At 50.6% G+C, this 20,358-nt stretch overlaps 1 protein-coding gene and 1 pseudogene across 3 annotated transcripts in view; one reads left to right on the plus strand and one right to left on the minus strand.

Annotated features, from left to right (window-relative positions):
• The first annotated feature begins 4,295 nt into the window (after positions 1-4,295).
• On the plus strand, positions 4,296-4,410 carry LOC112131325 (small nucleolar RNA SNORA70; annotated as a pseudogene).
• An 11,622-nt stretch (positions 4,411-16,032) lies between these two features.
• Positions 16,033-20,358, minus strand: part of TNFRSF1B (TNF receptor superfamily member 1B) — a 58,575-nt gene continuing 54,249 nt past the window's right edge. For 2 of the 3 annotated variants that reach the window (XM_063715008.1, XM_063715006.1), the window contains exon 10: positions 16,033-18,506. In XM_063715008.1, the coding sequence (XP_063571078.1) occupies positions 18,223-18,506 (284 nt within the window). In that variant the 3' untranslated portion in view covers positions 16,033-18,222. The remainder of the gene's footprint in view (positions 18,507-20,358) is intronic. The other variant, XM_024235564.2, reaches the window with a different exon arrangement.

The raw sequence follows: 20,358 nt of genomic DNA on the forward strand, positions 1-20,358 counted from the left end.
TGTCTCTACTGAAAATACAAAAAAATTAGCCAAGCATGGTGGCGGGCGCCTGTAGTCCCAGCTACTTGGGAGGCTGAGACAGGAGAATGGTGTGAACCTGGGACGCGGAGCTTGCAGCGAGCTGGGATCAGGCCACTGCACTCCCGCCTGGGCAACAGAGGGACTCCATCTCAAAAAAAATAAAATAAAAACACCCTAAAGGTTCAGAGTGTTTCCAAGCCCCACCCCATCTCTAATCTCTAATACCTTGGCCTATGCATTTTTCCACTAGTTGCATCCTTTATAATAAACTGTAAATGAAAGTAAAGTGGCCGGGGGCGGTGGCTCACGCCTGTAATCCCAGCTCTCTGGGAGGCCAAGGCAAGCAGATCTCGAAGTCAGGATTCGAGACCAGCCTGACCAACATGGTGAAACCCCATCTGTACTAAAAATACAAAAATTAGCCAGGCATGGTGGCAGGTACCTGTAATCCTAGCTACTCAGGACGCTGAGGCAGGAGAATTGCTTGAACCCAGGAGGCAGAGGTTGCAGTGAGCTGAGATCACGCCATTGCACTCCAGCCTGCAACAGAGCAAGACTCCGTCTAAAAAAGAAAAAAGAAAAAGAAAGAAAGTAAAGTGTTTCCCTAAGTTCTGTGTGCCACTATTGAAAATAATCAAACCTAAGGGAGGGGTCATAGGAACCCCCAATTTATAGCTGATCAGTCAGAAGTACAGAAGGCCTGGACTAGTGATTGGCATCTGAAGTGGGACAGTCTTATGGGGCTGAGCCCTTTACTTGTGGGATCTTCTGCTAATTCCAGGTAGGTAGTGTCAGAATTGAATTGAATCTCAGGACACACAAGTGGTGTTCAGAGAATTAGAGAATTACTTGGGGTGTGGAAAACCCAAAATTTAGAGTCAGAAGTGTTGTATGAATATGAGAAAAGCAGTTTAGGCTGCATGCAGTGGCTCATGCCTGTAATCCTAGCACTTTGGGAGGCCAAGGCGGGAGGATCTCTTGAGCCCAGGAATTCAAGACCAGCTTGGGCAATATAATAAGACCCTGATATGGTTTGGCTGTGTCCCCACCCAAATCTCATCTTGAATTGTAGCTCCCATAATCCCCACGTATTGTGGGAGGGACCTGACGGGAGGTAATTGAATCATTGGGGGGGTTTTTCCCATGCTGTTTTGCTGATAGTGAATAAATCTCATGAGATCTGATGGTTTTATAAAGGGGAGTTTCCCTACACACGCTCTCTTGCCTGCCGCCATGTAAGATGTACCTTTGCTCTTCTTTTGCCTTCTGCCATGATTGTGAGGCCTCCCCAGCCATGTGGAACTGTGAGTCCATTAAACCTCTTTTTCTTTTCTTTTTTTTTTTTTTTTTGAGATGGAGTCTCACTCTGTTGCCAGGCTGGAGTGCAGTGGCACAATCTCGGCTCACTGAAACCTCCAATTCCCTGGTTCAAGCAATTCTCCTGCTTCAGCCTCCCAAGTAGCTGGAACTACAGGCATGCACCACGCCCAGCTAATTTTTGTATTTTTAGTAGAGATGGGGTTTCACCATGTTGGCCAGGAGGGTCTTGATCTCCTGACCTTGTGATCCACCCGCCTCATCCTCCCAAAGTGCTGGGATTACAGACATGAGCCACTGTGCCCAGCCTAAACCTCTTTATCTTTATAAGTTACCCAGTCTTGGGTATTTCTTTATAGCAGTATGAAAATGGATTAATACAGTAAATTGGCACCAGTAGAGTGGGGTACTGCTATCAAGATACCAGAAAATGTGAAAGAGACTTTGGAACTGGGTAACAGGCAGAGCTTGGAACAGTTTGGAGGACTCAGAAGAAGACAGGAAGATGTGGGAAAGTTCAGAGCTTCCTAGAGACTTGTTGAATGGTTTTGACCAAAATGCTTATAGTGATATGGACAATGAAGTCCAGGCTGAGGTGGTCTCAGATGGAGATAAAGAATTTATTGGAAATTGAAGCAAAGGTGACTCTTGCTATGCTTTAGCAAAGAGACTCACAGCATTTCACCCCTGGCCTAGAAATCTGTGGAACTTTGAACATGAGAGAGATGATTTAGGGTATCTGAGGGAAGAAATGTCTAAGTAGCAAAGCATTCAACAGATGACTTGAGTGCTCTTAAAAGCATTCAGTTGGCCGGGTGTGGTGGCTCATGCCTGTAATCCCAGCACTTTGGGAGGCTGAGGCGGGTGGATCACAAAGGTCAGGAGATCAAGACCATCCTGGCTAACATGGTGAAACCTCGTCTCCACTAAAAATACAAAAAAAAATTAGCCAGGCGTGGTGGTGGGTGCCTGTAGTCCCAGCTACTTGGGAGGCTGAGGCAGGAGAATGGCGTGAACCCAGGAGGCGGAGCTTGCAGTGAGCCAAGATCGCGCCACTACACTCCAGCCTGGGCGACAGAGCGAGACTCCATTTCAAAAAAAAAAAAAAGCATAAAAGTTTGGAAAATTTGCAGACTGACAATGTGATAGTATAAAAACATTTTATGGGGAGAAATTCAACCCAGTGGCAGAAATTTGCAGAAGTAATAAGAAGCCAAGCATTAATCACCATGACAATGGGGAAAATGTCTAGAGGGCATGTCAGAGGTCTTCATGGCAGTCCCTCCCATCACAGACCTGGAGGCCTAGGAGGAAAAAATGGTTTTGTGGGCCAGGCCCAGGGCCTTGCTGCTTTGTGCAGTCTTGGGACTTGGTCCCTGTGTTCCAGCCATGACTAAAAGGGGCCAACATACACCTCGGGCCATTGCTTCAGAGGGTGCAAGCCCTAAGCCTTGGCAGCTTACACATGGTGTTAGGTCTGCAGGTGCACAGAAGTCAGGAATTGAGGTTTGGGAACCTCTCTGCCTAGATTTCCGAGGATATATGGAAACACTAGGTAGAGGTGTGCTGCAAGGTGGACCCCTCACAGAGAATTTCTGCTAGGGCAGTACAGAAAGGAAATGTGGGATGGGAGCCCCCACACAGAGTCCCCACCGGGGCACTGGCTAGTGGAGCTGTGAGAAGAGGGCCACCATCCTCCAGACCCTAGAATGGTAGGACAGCTTGCACTGTGCACCTGGAAAAGCTGCAGACACTCAACGCCAGCCAATGAAAACAGCCAGGAGGGGACTGTACCCTACAAAGCCACAGGAGGGGGAGCTGCCGAAGATCATGGGAACCCACCTCTTGACCTGGATGTGAGACATGGAATCAAAGGAGATCATTTTGGAGCTTTAAGATTTGACTGTCCCACTGGATTTCAGACTTGCATGGGGCCTATAGCCTGTTTGTTTTGGCCAATTTCTCGCATTTGGAACAAATGTATTTACCCAATGCCCCGTTGTATCTAGGAAGTAACTAACTTGCTTTTGATTTTACAAACTCATAGGCGGAAGTGACTTGCCTTGTCTCAGGTGAAACTTCGGACTGTAGACTTTTGAGTTAATGCCAAAAGGAGTTAAGACTTTGGAGGACTGTTGAAAAGGCATGATTGGTTTTGAAATGTGAGGACATGAGATTTTGGAGGGGCGAAGGACAAAATCATATCGTTTGGCTCTGTCCCCACCCAAATCTCATCTTGAATTATAGCTTCCATAATCCCCACATGTTGTGGAAGGGACCTGGTGGGAGGTAATTAAATCGTGGAGGTGGGTTTTCTCCCATACCGTTCTCATGGTAGTGAATAAATCTCATGAGATCTGGTGGTTTTATAAAGTGCAGTTCCCCTGCATACACTCTCTAGTCTGCTACCATGTAAGATATGCCTTTGCTCCTCCTTTGCCTTTTGCCAAGAATGTGAGGCCTCCCCAGCCATGTGGAACTGTGAGTCCATTAAACCTCTTTTTCCTTATAAATTACCCAGTCTTGGGTATTTCTTCATAGCAGTATGAAAATGGACTAATACAGACCCTTTTTTTTTTTTTTTTTTAAAAAAAAAAGCACCTTGCTTTTTTTTAGTTGTAGACATACCAGAGGAAGGGCTGCAGGAGATGGGGGTCATTCCTTAATTACCACCCACTTAGATGCATGTTGGCCCAGAAGGGGTAAGTTTTCTGGGACAGGCAGATTTGCAGAGCCCAGCTCCACACTCTCCCCACATCAGGTTCCTCCCCACCTGTCCTCCTATATCAGTTTCTAGAATCATCTGGACCACAGGGGATGCAGACAGGTAGCCAAAACTCCTGCAGAAATGTTTCTGTTGGCACACACAATGCTTTAAGCTCATTTGAATTACTGAAAACATAGAAAAATCTGGAGATTACACATGAAAATCTGTATTTAGGACATCTCTAGAAAAATTGAAGATTTGGCCAATCTGGAAACTGCTGAGGGCCCCATGTGTAATGGCTGCAAACAGCTTCCTTTGTTGTGTAGACAGCCTGATTTTTGCTCTAAGGGACTATGGAGACAGCCCTTTCCAATGTCTTTGACCTTGGCATTGTCCCCAGTGTAGGCTTCAGACAGGCATGCAAGGTGCCTTTGGAAAGCCCCAGGGCACTGTGGCCAGGGTTCACATTGGCCAAGTCATCATGTTCATCCACACCAAGCTGCAGAACAAGGAGCATGTGATTGGGGCCCTACATAGGGCCACGTTCAAGTTCCCTGGCCACCAGAAGATCCACATCTCAAAGAAGTGGGGCTTTACCAAGTTCAATGCAGATGAATTTGAAGATGTGGTGGCTGAGAAACAGCTCAGCCTAGATGGCTGTGGGGTCAAATCCATCCCCAGTCATGGCCCCTGGAGAAGTGGCAAGCCTTGTACTCATGAGGGCTTTCACTGTGCTGCCCCCAATAAATTATGCCCACCAATAAATATCCTACTTACTGTCCACCCAAAAAAACAAAACAAAACTGAATGCTTCTTTGCCTATATTCATCCAGTCATTCACTGTCAACTGAGCACCTACTATGTGCCTGGCACTGTTCTTTTGCAGTGAGAGGGCTGGACCAGGTCTCACTCTGTTGCCCAGACTGGAGTGCAGTGGCACAATCATGGCTCACTGCAGCCTCAATCTTCTGAGCTCAAGTGATCCTCCCATCTCAGCCTCCCAAGTAGCTAAGACCGCAGGTGTGCACACTCAACTAATTTTTTTTTTTTTTTGAGACTCACTCTGTCACCCAGGCTGGAGCGCAGTGGCGCAATCTCGGCTCACTGCAACCTCTGCCTCCAGGTTCAAGTGATTCTCCTGCCTCAGCCTCCCGAGTAGCTGGGACTACAGGCACGCACCACCATGCCTGGCTAATTTTTGTATTTTTAGTAGAGACGGGGTTTTGCCATGTTGGCCAGGCTGGTTGTGAACTCCTGGCTTCAAGTGATCCACCCACCTCAGACTCCCAAAATGCTGGTATTATAGGCGTGAGCCACCGTGCCCGGCCCTGGCTAATTTTTTGATTTTTTGTAGAGATGGGTGGGGGGCTCTCACTATGTTCTGTAGGCTGGTCTCGAACCCCTGGGCTCCAACAATCCACCCGTCTCAGCCTCCCAAAGTGCTGGAATTATAGGAGTGAGCCACCGGCCACCGAGCCTGGCTGCCTGGGACTGTTCTAATCCTATGACTGAGCAAAATAAAGCTCTTCCATCCTAGAGTTTATATTCTAGCAGGAGGTGTAGACAGTAAGAAATAAATATAACAGATATGTAAATTATATAGTATTTGAGAAGGTGATAAGTACAAGAGCCCCGTGGGGGGTACGGAGATCCCAGAGGTGAGGAAGTTGCAATTTTAATTATGAATTAATTTAATTAGATCTTGAAGGCTTTTAACTTTGTAAGGCAGTGCTGTCCAACAGAAATAGAATGCAAGCCATATGCATAAATTTAAAATTTTCTAGTAGCCAAATCACAGAGTGAAAAGAAACAGGTAAAATGAAGTTAATATTGTATTTAACCTAGTATATCCAAAATAAGACCATTTCAACATGTAAATCAGTGTAAAATTACTAAGAACATATTGTATATAGTTTTTCATAGTAAGTCTTCTATATTTGGTATTTCTTATTGAGATGTATGTTACACATCTCAACCTGAACTAGCCATGTTTCAAGTACTCAGAAGCACCTGTTCCTGGTAGCTACTCTATTTGGAAGCACAGGTCCAGAATCTCTTGTGAAAGTGCAAGCAGCCCAGGAAGAGATGGTACCATCACCCCGTGTGGAAAAAAAGAGAAAAGGTGGCCAGGCGCGGTGGCTCATGCCTGTAATCTCAGCACTTTGGGAGACTGAGGTGGATGGATCACGAGGTCAGGAGATGGAGACCATCCTGGCCAACATGTTGAAACCCTGTCTCTACTAAAAATACAAAAAATTAGCCAGGCATGGTGACTGGCGCCTGTAGTCCCAGCTACTCCGGAGGCTGAAGCAGGAGAACCACTTGAACCCGGGAAGTAGAGGTTGCAGTGAGCTGAGATTGCACCACTGCACTCCAGCCTGGGTGACAGAGCAAGACTCTGCCTCAAAAAAAAAAAAAAAAAAAAAAAAAGGCAGAGAAAGAGAGAGAAAAGGCAAAGAATAGACCACAGCTCAGAGGCCAGCCCCCTCGTCTTACAGATGGCGATTCTGAGCTCCAGAGAGGGACAGAGGCTGCTCAAAGTTCACATGGCAAAATAGTGGTGGAACCAAGGCACAGTCACTCTTAGGATTCCCAGCCTTTAGATTTACCCAGAGCAGCTGCTCAGCCCAACCTCCCAGCTTTCAGGGTGCTGCTAGTTTCCCCAGAAAGACGTCTACCCCTTTAAATCCAGGCTTCCTTGACTTTCTTGTGAAATTCTAAGGAGCTGCTTATCAGGAACTTCCCACAGTAAACAGCCTGTCCAACACAATCCTAAGATAAGTGTCAAACCCAGCCCTGCCAGCCCTGCGTCCTCCTCTGCAAAGCAGGGATAATGAGTACCTTGCCTATCTCGCAGGGCAGTTACCAAGCTGAAATGATGCAACCTCGCTTTCCCAACTGTGGTATTTTGGGGTTTTTTGGGGACAGGGTCTCGCTCTGTCACCCAGGCTGGAGTCCAGTGGCACCATCACAGCTCAAGCAATCTAGCTAATTTTTTGGTAGAGACGAGGTCTCCCTGTGTTGCCCAGGGTGGTATTAAGCTCCTGGCCTCAAGCCATCCTTCCACCTTGGGCCTCCCAAAGTGCTGGGATTACAGGTGTGAGCCACCATACCCAGGCTGCTTTCTCAGCATTAGCTCAGACAATGCTATGGAACTTCCCACACTCCCCAGTCGGGCCCCTCCCATCACACTGAAGATAAAACCTAACGGCCCGACATGGTGGCTCCCACCTGTAATCCCAGCACTTTGGGAGGCTGAGGCAGGCGGATCACCTGAAGTCAGGAGTTCAAGACTAGCCTGGCCAACATGGCAAAACCCTGTCTCTACTAAAAATACAAAAATTAGCCGGGTATGATGGCAGACACCTGTAATCCCAGCTGCTTGGGAGCCTGCGGCAGGAGAATCACTTGAACCCGGGTTGCAGTGAGCCAAGATCACACCACTGCACTCCAACCTAGGCAACAGAGCAAGACTGTCTAAAAAAAATAATAATAAAAAAAAAAGCCAAAGTCCTTTCCATGGCTTCACGCCACTCTCTCCCAACCCCATATCCCATCCCACCCCCCATAGTCCCATGGCTGCCCTGCCCTCCCCTCACCAAGGTGTCTGCTTAAACTGCAGCACCTCAGAGAAGCCTTCCTCAACCCAACTTGCAAACTGGCAGCAACCCTATCTGTCCCCTTACTTTGCTTTATTTTTCTTAGCGCTTACCACTACAGGCATAGCCTACATGTCTGTCTTTACATAGTCCCTGCTAGCGTGTCAGCTCCAGGTGGACAGGGACCTTGCCTGGGCTGTTATCTACAGCATTCTCAGCACCTATACATAAAAAAAAAAGCAATTAACATGTATGGAGCCCTGACAATGTGCCAGGCACAGTTCTAAGCATTTCAGGCAGTAACTCATGTAATCCCACAATCTGAGGGAGGTACTATTTTAATCCCATTTTACAGATAAGGCACGTGAGGCCCAGAGACATCAGAGACATTCATTCACTTGACTGAGGTCACAGCAACAGGAAGTGTCGCATCCAGGATTCACACCTGGGCAGGTAGGCTTCAAGGACCTACGACTTTTTTTTTTTTTTTAAGACAGGGTCTCACTCTGCCACCCAGGCTGGAGTACAGTGACTCGATCACGGTTCACTGCAGCCTCGACTTCCCGGGCTCAAGCAATCCTCCCACCGTGCTGGGATCACAGGCTTGAGCCACCACGCTGGGCTGGACCCACAATTTTGGGTTCTGTGCTTGTTCATCTATAATGATAACGAATGAATGAGAACAAATAAAGAGAACTCAAAAAGACATTCCTTCTCTACCCAGGCTGGTCCTAGCTCAGCCAAACCACATGTTCTGTCCTGATTAAAGTAAAGAAATGGGCAAGAGGAGATGCCAGCCTGGCCCATGCTGACTGGTTACCATATCAGGCAGGTGGCTGCCCTTGGTTGCTCCAAATGGACCCCCCCAAACAGAATCATCTGGTGCCTCCTCTGTCTCCAGATAGGCGGTGAGCTCTGGGAAACAGCAGCGCTGGATCTGGTCCCTCAGGCTCAGCACCAGCCGATGTCCAATGCCTATGAGAGGAAGGAGCCAAAGCTGCCCCCCTCCCCCAGCACCGAGTCAATTCCCTGCTCTCGAAGGGGGTTTATTCCAGTTTCTATGATCCACACACCGGCTCAGCTCATGTTTCATACATTAACATCCCAACCAGGTTGGTGCTGTTACTATCCCCATTGTATATATAGATGCGGACTCAAGCTCAGTGCAGCCCCAGCCTCTGCAGAGTGGATGTTCAGTAGACGAGAACATCCCCAGCAATGGCGCCATGAGTGAACACCAGAGCTACTGGGGCTGCAATGGCCTCTGTGCAGGAAACACAGGGCACAGGCAACTTGAAGGAAGACACTTTTGCCAAGGAGAGGCAAACATTAGAAGAACTCACAAGGAGAGGCACTAGCGGGAAGCTATGGGGCCACAATGGTGGTGGCAGGGAGAATCTACCAGAAGGGGAAGGGGAGGAGGGAATACACACCTGGCCTCACTTTCCTCCCATCCTCCAGTCTCCTGATGAGATGGGATCGTTCCCTTAGCCCCCTTCACAGGCAGGAACTGGAGTGGCTCATTTCACTCAGCCCGCCGCTGGCCACTCCTCGTGAGAGGAAGCATGTAAGCAAGTGAGTGCGAGGACCGGAGGGAATGAATGCCGGAACTGGCCAGTCACTCCTTTCTGATAGGAGCAGGCTCTGTGCAGGCCCCACAGCAGCATCCAAGTCCCTGCCTTCTCAGCACGCAGATTCTTGTCTGGCGTCCAGGAAGAATCAGGTCACACGGATGGATTGAAAGATGATGAATGCAGAAGACTTTATTGAGCAGTGAAAGGGGCTCTCAGTGGAAGGGGAGCTGAAAAGGGGATGATGCAGGAAGAAGGTGATCCTTCCCTGAAGCCACGCCACCTGAAGTTAATCACGTCTATCCGTAGTCTCTGACGCTCAGTTGCTTCTCTGCTCAGGTGCTTGTTATCTCTGCCAGTCAGCCGTTTGTGTCACTCTGCCAGCTGAAGTCTTTTTATGGGCACAGGATAGGGGCATGGCAGGCCAAAAAGGCAACATTTGGGCAGAAAAAAGGGTCAGCTGTCTTCACTTAGGGCAGCAGTTCCAGGCTTAAGGGTGGGGTTTAGCCGGGAGCCTGGCCATTCTGTATCACTGTTAGTGCTGTCCCATGGCCAAACCCTGCTGGGAGCCTCAGGGAAAGGGGTCCAGGAATGTGTGTGCAGGAGGCAGCCTCCCAGGGCACAAAGCAGGGCAGAGAGGGGAACCAGAGGGGTGGATGGAGACTAACTAGCACATTGCCGGTCTCTCCGCTTCTAATCCATCTCTCTCCAGCTATCCCCCCAATGTAGCCAAGGCAAGGGAGCTTCAGAAGGAGCCCCCCACCTCCTGGTAAGCAATCCCCACAACTGCACTTTCCAACCTCCTCTCTCCCCAGCACCTGGTGACATCATTCCAAAAGACAAATCTGGCCATATCCCCCCACCGGTGAAACCTCTTCAGCAAGTCCTTTGTCCCGTTGTCTGCCTTAGCAGGACAGTGGCCATCCTTTGGAACTGGCCACTCCTCAGCCTCATTTCCTGCTACTGTCCCAGGTCAAGGGCAGGCTTGGCTGATCCCTGGCTCCCTCAGGCCTCTGCTCCCAGGTTACCTCTCCCGGTCCCCTCCCTGATCCAAAAGGGTACTTCCATCCCTTGGTCCCCTGTGTCCAGCTTCATTTTCTTCATCCCTGTCTGATATTATGTTTCTTTCTTCCTACCCACTATGTAAGCTTCATTTTAGCAGCCACTGAATCCCCGCAACTAGAGCACAATACATACTTGTTCCTTCAAGCATCAGGAGGTATCAGGCTATATTTAAGGTATTTAAAGCTGGATGGAATCCGCAACGAGGGAGTTGGAGAGGGAGAAGAGGTGCAAGGACTGAGCCCTGGGCCCCCTCATCAGTCAGACGTTGATGAGATGATGAGGAACCAGGCAGGAAGACAGAAGGGGTCCCTGAGATGGCAGGAGAGTCAAGGGGTGTGGGCTCCTGACAGCCAGGCAAGGAAAGACTTCCGAGGAGCGGAGATTGATCACTCGGGTCAAATACCGCCTGCCTGTAGGAGAAGTGAGATAGGGACTGAAGCTGATCATTGAATTTAGCCGTATGGAGTTTCATAGAGACCTGGTCAAAAGACAGGTTGAGTAGAGTAGGGGCACAAGTGGCGGGCACGTGAGAAAATGAGAGAAGACAAATTGGTGACCTGAATATGCTGTTCTCCAGGTGTTTTTGCTGTAAGAGTAGCTGAGAAATCTGACAGCGCCTGGAAGAAGAATTGTGAGCAAGGTTTCTGTTGTTAATTGTGGTGAAATACACATAACAAATTTTTTTTTTTTTTTTTTTTGAGATGGAGTTTCACTCTTCTCTCCCAGGCTAGAGTGCAATGGTGCAATCTCGGCTCACTGCAACCTCTGCCTCCCAGGTTCAAACAATTCTCCTGCCTCAGCCTACCGAGTAGCTGGGATTACAGGTGCCTGCCACCACACCCGGCTAATTTTTGTATTTTTAGTAGAGATGGGGTTTCGCCATGTTGGCCAGGCTGGTCTCGAACTCCTGACCCCAGGTGATCACCCGCCTTGGCCTCCCACAAAATTTTATCATCTTTTTGTAGTTGTTGCTCTTTTTGGTTTTTGTTTAAAAGTTCTCATCTTAACCATTATTAAGTGTATAGTTCAGTGGCATTAAGTAATTTCATATTGTTGTGCAACCATCAGTACCATCCATCTGCAGAACTCTCTTTTTTTTTTTTTTTTTTTTTTAGGGTCTCACTCTGTCACCCAGGCTGGAGTGCAGTGGCACAGGTCATGGCTCACTGCAGCCTCGACTTCCTGGGCTCACGCAATCTTCCCGCCTCAGCCTCCTGAGTAGTTGGGACCAAAGGCGCATGCCACCATGCCCAGCTCATTTTCATAGAAACGGAGTCTCACTATGTTGCCCAGGATGGTCTCGAACTCCTGAACTCAAGCAATCCACCCACCTCGGCTTCCCAAAGTTCTGGGATTACAGGCGTGAGCCATCATGCCTGGCCTAGAGCTCTTCATTTCAAAAAACTGAAACTCTGCACCCATTAAACACTGACTCCCCATTCCCTCTTCTCCCAGCTTCTGGCGACCAACATCCTACTTTCCATCTCTATGAACCCTACTACTCCAGGTACCTCATGTACGGGAAACATACAGAATTTGTCCTTTTGTGACTGGCTTATTTCACTTAGTATAAGGGACAAGGGATCCTTTTCCTCAAGGAACATCCATGTTGCAGCACGTGTCAGAATTTCCTTCCTTTTTAAGGTTGAATATTCCGTTGTACACCACTTTTTTTTTTTTTTTTTTTTTTTTTTTGAGATGAAGTCTCGCTCTGTCACCCAGGCTGGAGTGCAGTGGCAAGACCTCGGCTCACTGCAACCTCCGCCTCCTGGGTTCAAGCGATTCTCCTGTCTCAGCTTCCTGAGTAGCTGGGACTACAGGCGTGTGTCACCACACCAGGCTCATTTTTGTATTTTTAGTAGAGACGGGGTTTCACCATGTTGGCCGGGCTGGTCTCGAACTGCTGACCTCAGGTGATCCACCCGCCTCGGCCCCGCAAAGTGCTGGGATTACAGGTGTGAGCCACTGCACTCAGCCTGTAGATCACATTTTGTTTATCCATTCCACCTTTTGGACACCTAGGTTGTTTCCACCTTTTGGCTATTATGAACAGGGAGCACTGCTGTACAAATATCTGTTTGAGACTCTGTTTTCAATTCTTTAGGGTACACACCCAGAAGTGGAGTTGCTGGATCAGATGATAATTCTATGTTCCATGTTTTGAGTCGCTGTCACACTGTATCCCACAGCAGTTGGACCACCGTGCACTCTCCTCAGTGACACACAAGGTTTTCCATCTCTCCACATTTTCACCAACACTTACTAATTTCTGGGTTTTTGATAGTAGTCGTCCTAATGGGGGCGAGGTTGTTTCACAAATGGGAGGAGCCTCAGTGTGTCTATACGCAAACAGGAAAGATCCAGGAGCCAGAGAAACTGATGCTGAAGGAAAGAGACAGGAGACTCGCTGAAGCAATGTCCTTGAGCCAGGAGAGATGCTAAGATCCCGTGCAGAGGAGGACCTGTCCTCAGACCCAGTCACGGCAAAGGCCAGGGTTGTGGGCACAGACGCAGGGTGAGAGGGGAGATGTGGTGGGGCAAGCGTGCAGCGTTCTCTTGTGTTTGTTTTATTTTCTCAGTGAAATAGACAGCAAGGTAACCAACTGAAGGTAAGGGTGGGGTGAGGACAGAGGCTTGGGGATAAAGGAGAACACATGAAATAGTCCATCTAGAAGAGTGGGGTAAGGCGTGGTGGCTTATCCCTATAATCCCAGCACTTTGGGAAGCCAAGGCGGGAGCATCACTTGAGCCCAGGAGTTTCAGGCTGCATTGAGCTGTGATTGCGCTACTGCCCTCCAGCCTGGGTCACAGAGTAGTACTCAGTCTCAAACAAAAACCTCAATTAATCCTTTTATTTAAAAGATAAAACAGGCGGGGCGCAGTGGCTCACGGCTGTAATCCCAGCACTTTGGGAGGCCGAGGTGGGTGCATCACCTGTCAGGAGTTTAAGACCAGCCTGGCCAACATGGCGAAACCCCGTCTCTACTAAAAATACAAAAATTAGCTGGGCGTGGTAGCGGCGCCTATAATCCCAGCTACTCGGGAGGCTGAGGCAGGAGAATCGCTTGAACCCGGGAGGTGGAGCTAGCAGTGAGCCGAGATCGCACCACTGCACTCCAGCCTGGGTGACAGAGCGAGAATCCATCTCAAAAAATAAATAAATAAAATTAAAAGATAAATAGAAAGAGTGGGAGACTGAGTGAATAGGAGCTGGTAGGCTGCATAACCAATGGTTGTCTTTGCCCCTGCAAAGACATTGATGTCTGCATTCCTGAAACCTGGCCAAGATGCTAAGACGAGGAGAGTGTCCTGGATTTTCTGGGTGGTCCGTTGTAATTACAGGTGTCCCTACAATTGGGAGGCAAAGGGAGATCTGACTTCTGAAGAGATTCCGCTGCTATCTCTGAAGATGGACGAAGGGGCCATAAGTCAAGGAATACACGTGCCGCTGGAAGCTGAAGGCAAGGAACCAGATTCTCCCCTAAAGCCTCCAAAAACAAATTCCCCATCTGAGCCTAGCAGGCCTGGCAACACCTTGCTTTTACACTTCTGACTCCCAGAGCTATAGGAGAATGAAATTGTATTGTTTTAAGCCACTGAGTTTGTGTGGTTTGTTATAGCAGCAACATGAACTAATATATCGGGGAGGGGACCTGTTGTCACTGCTGGGCATCACCAAGGACCCCCATAGAATTTATTCTTTTTTTCCGTCCCCCAGGCCGGTGTGCAGTGGCAAGATCTCAACTCACAGCAACCTCCACCTCCTGGGCTCAAGCAATCCTCCCACTTTAACCTCATGGGTAGCTGGGATTCCAGGTACATGCCACCGCACCCAGCTAGTTTCTGAATTTTTTTGTGGAGATGAGGTTTCACCATGTTGCCCCAGGCTGGTCTTGAACTCCTGAGCTCAAGCAATCTGCCCATCTCAGCCTCCCAAAGTGCTGGGATTACAGGCATAAGCCACTGTGCCCAGCCAAGTCCAATGATCATGAAATGAAAATGCGACCAGCCAGCATGGTGGAATGCCATCATCCTGCCCCATCCAGGTGCAGACGCGCAGGTGTGGCACAAACAGACAGCTGGGTTCAACCAGAGAGAGAACAACAAACCGGGAGAAAGTGTCGTGGGTGTGCACAAGGGAGAAAACGTAACCAACAGCTGCAGGTGCCCCTGACGGAGACAGATAGGAGGAAGTAGGGGTGGGGGAAAGTGGGATGCTTGAAATTGAGATTAACGTGCAGTTATCAGTAATGCCAGGGTCTAAGGCACTGGTGTGGGTACATCCCGAAGGCCACATCTGCCTCCTGCCCATTCTTTTATGTCCTGTGCACAGCTGTTTTCACACTACAACAGCACAGTTGAGTGGTTGTTGCAGAAACTGTAAGGCCTGCCAAGTGTAAAATATTTATTCTGGTCAGGCGCAATGGCTCACACCTGTAATCCCAGCACTTTAGGAGGCCAAGGCCGGTGGAACACTTGAGCCCAGGAGTTCGAGACCAGCCTGGGCAACACAGGGAAACCCAAAAAATAAAAATAAAAAAATTTAAAATTTAGCTGGAAATAGTGGTCCATGCCTGTAGTCCCAGCTACTCAAGAGGCTGCGACTGGAGGTCAGGGCTGCAGTGAGCCACGATCACGTTTCAGCTTGGGCAACAGAGTGAGACCTTGTCTCAAAAAAGTAAAATAACTTTGCTCCCTGGCTCTTTATGGAATAAGTGTGGGGAGCCTTGGTCAAGGGTTGAGTGACTGAGACAGGCTGGAGGACAGGACCAGGGAGGAGAGGAGGGCGAGAAGCCAGGAGGCGGGGTGTTCCGTCAATCACAGATCCTACAATCACCAAGAATGAAAATGGTCCCACTGAGGGAGTCACAGGAGCTGGAGTGACGATGGTGACCCAGGTGGTCAGTGGAACCAATACACAGGCCAAGGTCTCTTTTCCCTCCAAGGCTTTCTTTTAATTAATTAATTTTATTTATTTATTACTTATTTATTTATTATTTTATCTAGAGACGGACTCTCACTCTGTCACCCAGGCTGGAGTGCAGTGGCCCGATCTCAGCTCACTGCAACCTCTGTCTCCTCAATTCAAGCGATTCTCGTGCCTCGGCCTCCTGACTAGCTGGGATTATAGGTGCATACCGTCATGCCCGGCTAATTTTTTTGTATTTTTAGTAGAGATGGGGTTTCACCATGCTGGCCAGGCTAAGGCCTTTAAACTCAGAACTCCTTTTGCCTAACAGTTCCCTGCAATCCTTTGTTCTGGAAAACTGCTGCTCATCCCTCAGGAGGAGGTCAGAGGTCATCTCCAGAACCCTGTTCTAACCTCCTACCTGGGCCCAGGGATGTCCTCTGGGCCCCCGAAGCCCTGTACTGGTCTGAGCATCCCAGGGGCACCCACTCTCCCCAAGTGGGGTCCCCAGGAGGGCAGAGCCTGGCTGCCTAGGCTGCTAGGGATCTGCAGAGACCCCATCCCGGTCCTGAGAGCAGGCCCAGGAGACCTGGGGGATGAGGGCATGAGACCAGGGCACACTTGGAACCCAGCCAGCTGTGTGGTCCTGAGCAAGAAGTTCTCTCATTGTTCACAGGCTTGAGGGGGCGGCTGTAACAGGGGTCCCTCTGTGGTCCAGTCACAACAGGGGCCAGCCAGACCCCAGGGACCGTGACGCCATCTCCCCTTACACAGGGGTGGCAGACAAGCAGGAGCATGGACAAACCCAAGCCCAGACCCCAGGCAGAGCCAGGGGTCGACGTGTAAAACAAACAGGTTTATTGATAAGCAGGAATGCTGTCCAGCATACAGTGCAAACTTTCATTGTCTCGGGATCAACACACGCAAGGGAACCAAGGCTCCACAGAGTCTCCAAATTCATCGCTTCCCGGCTCTGCCCTGTGATGCCAAGGAAGCCTGAGGTTCTCCCAGGACTGTCCACCAGGGGGCAGGTGCGCTCCATCACGTCCTCGTGTGGGTCCAATGTGGGCAGAAACCTGGCCAGCCCCAGCAGTCTGACTTTTTTTTCTTTAAGAGACAGGGTCTCACTCTGTTGCTCAGGCTGGAGTGTAGTGGCGCGATCATAGCTCGCTGCAGCCTCAAACTACTGGGCTCCAGTGATCCTCCCCTCAGCCTCCTGAGTACAGGTGCATGTCACTGCAGCCAGCCAGTCTGACATCTTGATTCCAGGGTGGAAAACCCTTCTTGTCTCCATGGTAATGGCTGGGCTCCCCCACCGTCCAATAGTTCAGCTGCCAAGCTCAAGTCCAGTGGAATTTATCAACAATTTATCACCTGCCCCTGCTCTGCTAGATAATTTCATGCCTTCTCCTTTATCCCCATGCTCCTGAGACTGAGCCTTTCCAGGAGCCCCTCAACCTGCTTCCTCCCAGAATCCGGGCAAGGCTACACTGGTTTCCCCTCTGCAGGGCCCTGGGCATGTTTGGGGGAGGGGAGGGGGAAGGCTGACTCTAACGGGGAGGAATCCCAGCTTCAGCGGCTTCAAGGCAGGCCATTCAACTTACCGACCTTGGCTACACACACCCACGACACGCAGCATAGACGCAGACACAAGACTGGCACTTGGGATCACACTGGCCATGTACCAAAGTGGCGGGGCAACCCGTTTCGGGCCCGGGAATTGAAGGCGGGGAGTGGGGAAGAGGAACCCACCCCTCTGGAGGGGGGAGGAGGGTCTAGGCTGAGGTAGGAGGAGAGAGATGGCTACGAGGACTCAGTCATCTCTAGTTCCTGAAATTCCCTGAAAGGAGACGGTGTGGCCTAGGACATCACACCAGACAGCAAGGAAGGAGGGGCGGGGCTGCAGGCACACCGGAGTGAAGGTGGAGGGTGCAAATGGCAGGTGGGGGGTTGGATGTGGCTGGCAGAGTTTGGCTTTGTCGTTGGCTTGTTGGCCTGAGTGGTACTTACTCTTTTAAAAAATTGGCAGATTTCCAGTTAGAAGTGTGTTATCTTGCCCAGGCCACAGCACTGAATATGGTGGCCTGCCTGGGCCCTCTGGGCATCTGACTTTCACACCATGGTACAAAAGGACAAGTTAGCATTTGGAGACCGTGCTTTTTTTTTTTCTTTTGAGACAGACTCTCGCTCTGTCGCCCAGGCTGGAGTGCAGTGGCGTGATCTCGGCTCCCTGCAACCTCCGCCTCCCGGGTTCAAACAATTTTCCAGCCTCAGGCTTCTGAGTAGCTGGGACAATAGGTGCCCGCCGCCATGCCTGGCTAATTTCTGTATTTTTAGTAGAGATGGGGTTTTACCATGTTGGCCAGGCTGGTCTCGAACTCCTAACCTCAGGTGATCCACCCGCCTCAGCCTCCCAAAGTGCTGGGATCATAGGCGTGAGCCACTGCACCCGGCCTGAGGTGATGCTTTCCAAGCCTCCTGAGCTAACCTGAAGGACCTCGTTCCCTACAGGGCTGCCACCTCCTCCCTGCACAGAGCCCTGGGACCGTCCCGCAGTCTCAGCCTCAGGCTGAAGCACTGTCCTCTCTTCATGGGTGACTCAGGCAGCATCCCTCCTCTCCAGAAAGCCCCTCTGCAGAAAAGGATGCTGGGGTTTTCTGGAAGCCAGAGCTGGGTCAGAGCCCAGGGGGAGAAACAAACAAACAAACAAAAAACCAGGCTCACAGGTCCAGCTGGGCGGGGCAGGTCACAGAGAGTCAGGGACTTGCCCCAGCATGGCCCGAACGTCCATGCCCAGCCAGCCTTCTGAGAGGGACACACAGTGGCAGCAGAGGCTTTCCACAACTCGCTGCCTCGGCTCTCGGCCTGCAGGTCAGAGGGAGGCTGCGGCTGTGGAGGGCAGTAAAGGAACTTGGCCCAGAAAGAGCCTCAGAGTCCTAGTGGTGGGGGCCTGAAAGGACCAGGGCCCCTTCACAGGGTCATCCTGCCAGGGCTCAGCCCACCTTGGCTACGACACAGCTCACACCAGCCTGGTTAACTGGGCTTCATCCCAGCATCGGGCACTCCAAGGGGCAGGGGCTTCTCTTCGGTGCTCCCCAGCAGGGTCTCTGGCGTCTCCAGCTGTGACCGAAAGGTACATTCCTCCTTGGAGAAGGGGACCTGCTCGTCCTTCGGGGACTCCGAGGGGCTGGAATCCGTGTCCCCCATCGTGGAGCTGGCTTGGGAGGAGCACTGTGAGCTGTGGTCAGAGCTGCTACAGACGTTCACGATGCAGGTGACATTGACCTGGGTCCCATGGCCACCAGGGGAAGAATCTGCTAAGCACAAGATGGGGTGGGGGTCAGTCCAGGGGTCCAGGAGTGGGGCCCTGGGACCCCTGCCCAAGATGCAGATTCAGACACATGGGAAAAAGCACTGGGCCAGGAGCGAACACCGAGATTCTAGCCCAGCTCTGCTGTGTGACCCTGAGCAAGTCACTTAACCTGCATATGCCTCATTTTCCCCTCTGCTGAATAAGAATAGCATCACTACCTACCCAGCCCCAATCACCCCAGAGATGGGAGGAGCCAATTATATAAAACAGATGTCTACTTGGGAGGCCAAGTTTGTAGGATCGCTTGAGCCCAGGAGTTCAAGACCAGACTGGGCAACATAGTGAGACCCTGTCTCTTCTTTTTTTTTTCTTTTTTTTCGAGACAGGGTCTCAAAAGAGTGCGGTGTCACTCCCTCGACTCACTGCGACCTCTGCCTCCTGGCCTCAAGTGATCCTCCCACCTCAGCCTCCTGAATAGTTGGGACTACAGGCCACTGCACCCTGCTAATTTTTTGTAGAGACGGGGTTTCGCCAGGTTGCCTGGGTTGGTCTCGAACACCTGACCTCAAGGAATCTGCCTACCTCAGCCTCGCAAAGTGCTGAGATTACAGGTGTGAGCCACTGTGCTCAGCCTCAAACTTAACTCTTGATTCTACTCCCATCTCCCATCCAACCCTCTCCTCCTCATCACAGTTCTCATTGCTGCCATCCATTCAGCTGCTTGGGCCCAGAGCCTCGGACCCATCTTTCTCTCATATCACACGCCCATCCGTCATTCCTGCCTTGTCTCCCTTCAAAACATGACTTCTGGGCCAGGCACGGTGGCTCACGCCTGTAATCCCAGCACTTTGGGAGGCCAAGGCAGGTGGATCGCCTGAGGTCAGGAGTTCGAGACCAGCCTGGCCAACATGATGAAACTCTGTCTCTACTCAAAATACAAAAAAAAATTAGCCGGGTATGGTGGCAGGTGCCTATAATCCCAGCTACTCAGGAGGCTGAGGCAGGAGAATCGCTTGAACCCAGGGTGCGGAGATTGCAGTGAGGCGAAATCACGCCACTTCACTCCAGCCTGGGCGAAAGAGCAAAACTCCATCTCAAAAACAAACAAAAACAAAAGATGACTTCTGCAAGGGTCACCCTACCCTGCTGCTTCATGGTGCAGTGGGCTATGGAAGCCTCCTCCGACTCCCATCTGGATGGGTGTGAACAGCCTCCACCTGTCCTGGCTTCAACCCCACCCCTCTGAAATCTGTTTTCCATCAGCAGCCAGAGCTGGCCCTTGAACCTGGCAGATCACTTCCTTGGGGGCTCAAAAACCCACAGTCCTCGCCACAGCCTACCAGGCCCTGTCTGATCTGGAGCCTGCCTTCTCCCACCCCCTCTCCTGCTGCTCCAAGACCCTGATGGGGTTCCTTCTAGCCACATTCCCCACCCCCTGCTACAACCCCTTGAGCCTTTCAGGTCCCCTGGGCCTTTGCACAGGCTGCTCCCTCAGCCTAGAGAGCTCTTCTCTAGTGCTCAGGCCTTAGCTCGAAGGCCACATCCTCCATGAAGTGCCCCCCGCCCCCTGGCCTCCCTCTCTAGAGACATTTACTTCCCATCCTATCCACCACTCTTTGGGTCCCTCCCCATTTCTGTGATCTCCTGATCTCCAGGGCCCCCAGCTCCTGGGGTCCCCAACCAGACTCTGAACCCAGGAGGGTAGGGACTTTTTTTTATTTTTTTAATAGAGATGGGGGTCTTGCTATGTTGCCCAGGCTAGTCTCGAACTCCTGGACTCAAGTGATCCTCCTGCCTTGGCCTCCTGAAGTGCTGAGATTACAGGCATGAGCCACCTTGCCTGGCCAGACCAGGGA

The sequence above is a fragment of the Pongo abelii genome, chromosome 1 (genome assembly GCF_028885655.2).
Source record: "Pongo abelii isolate AG06213 chromosome 1, NHGRI_mPonAbe1-v2.0_pri, whole genome shotgun sequence".
Lineage (NCBI taxonomy): Eukaryota > Metazoa > Chordata > Mammalia > Primates > Hominidae > Pongo > Pongo abelii.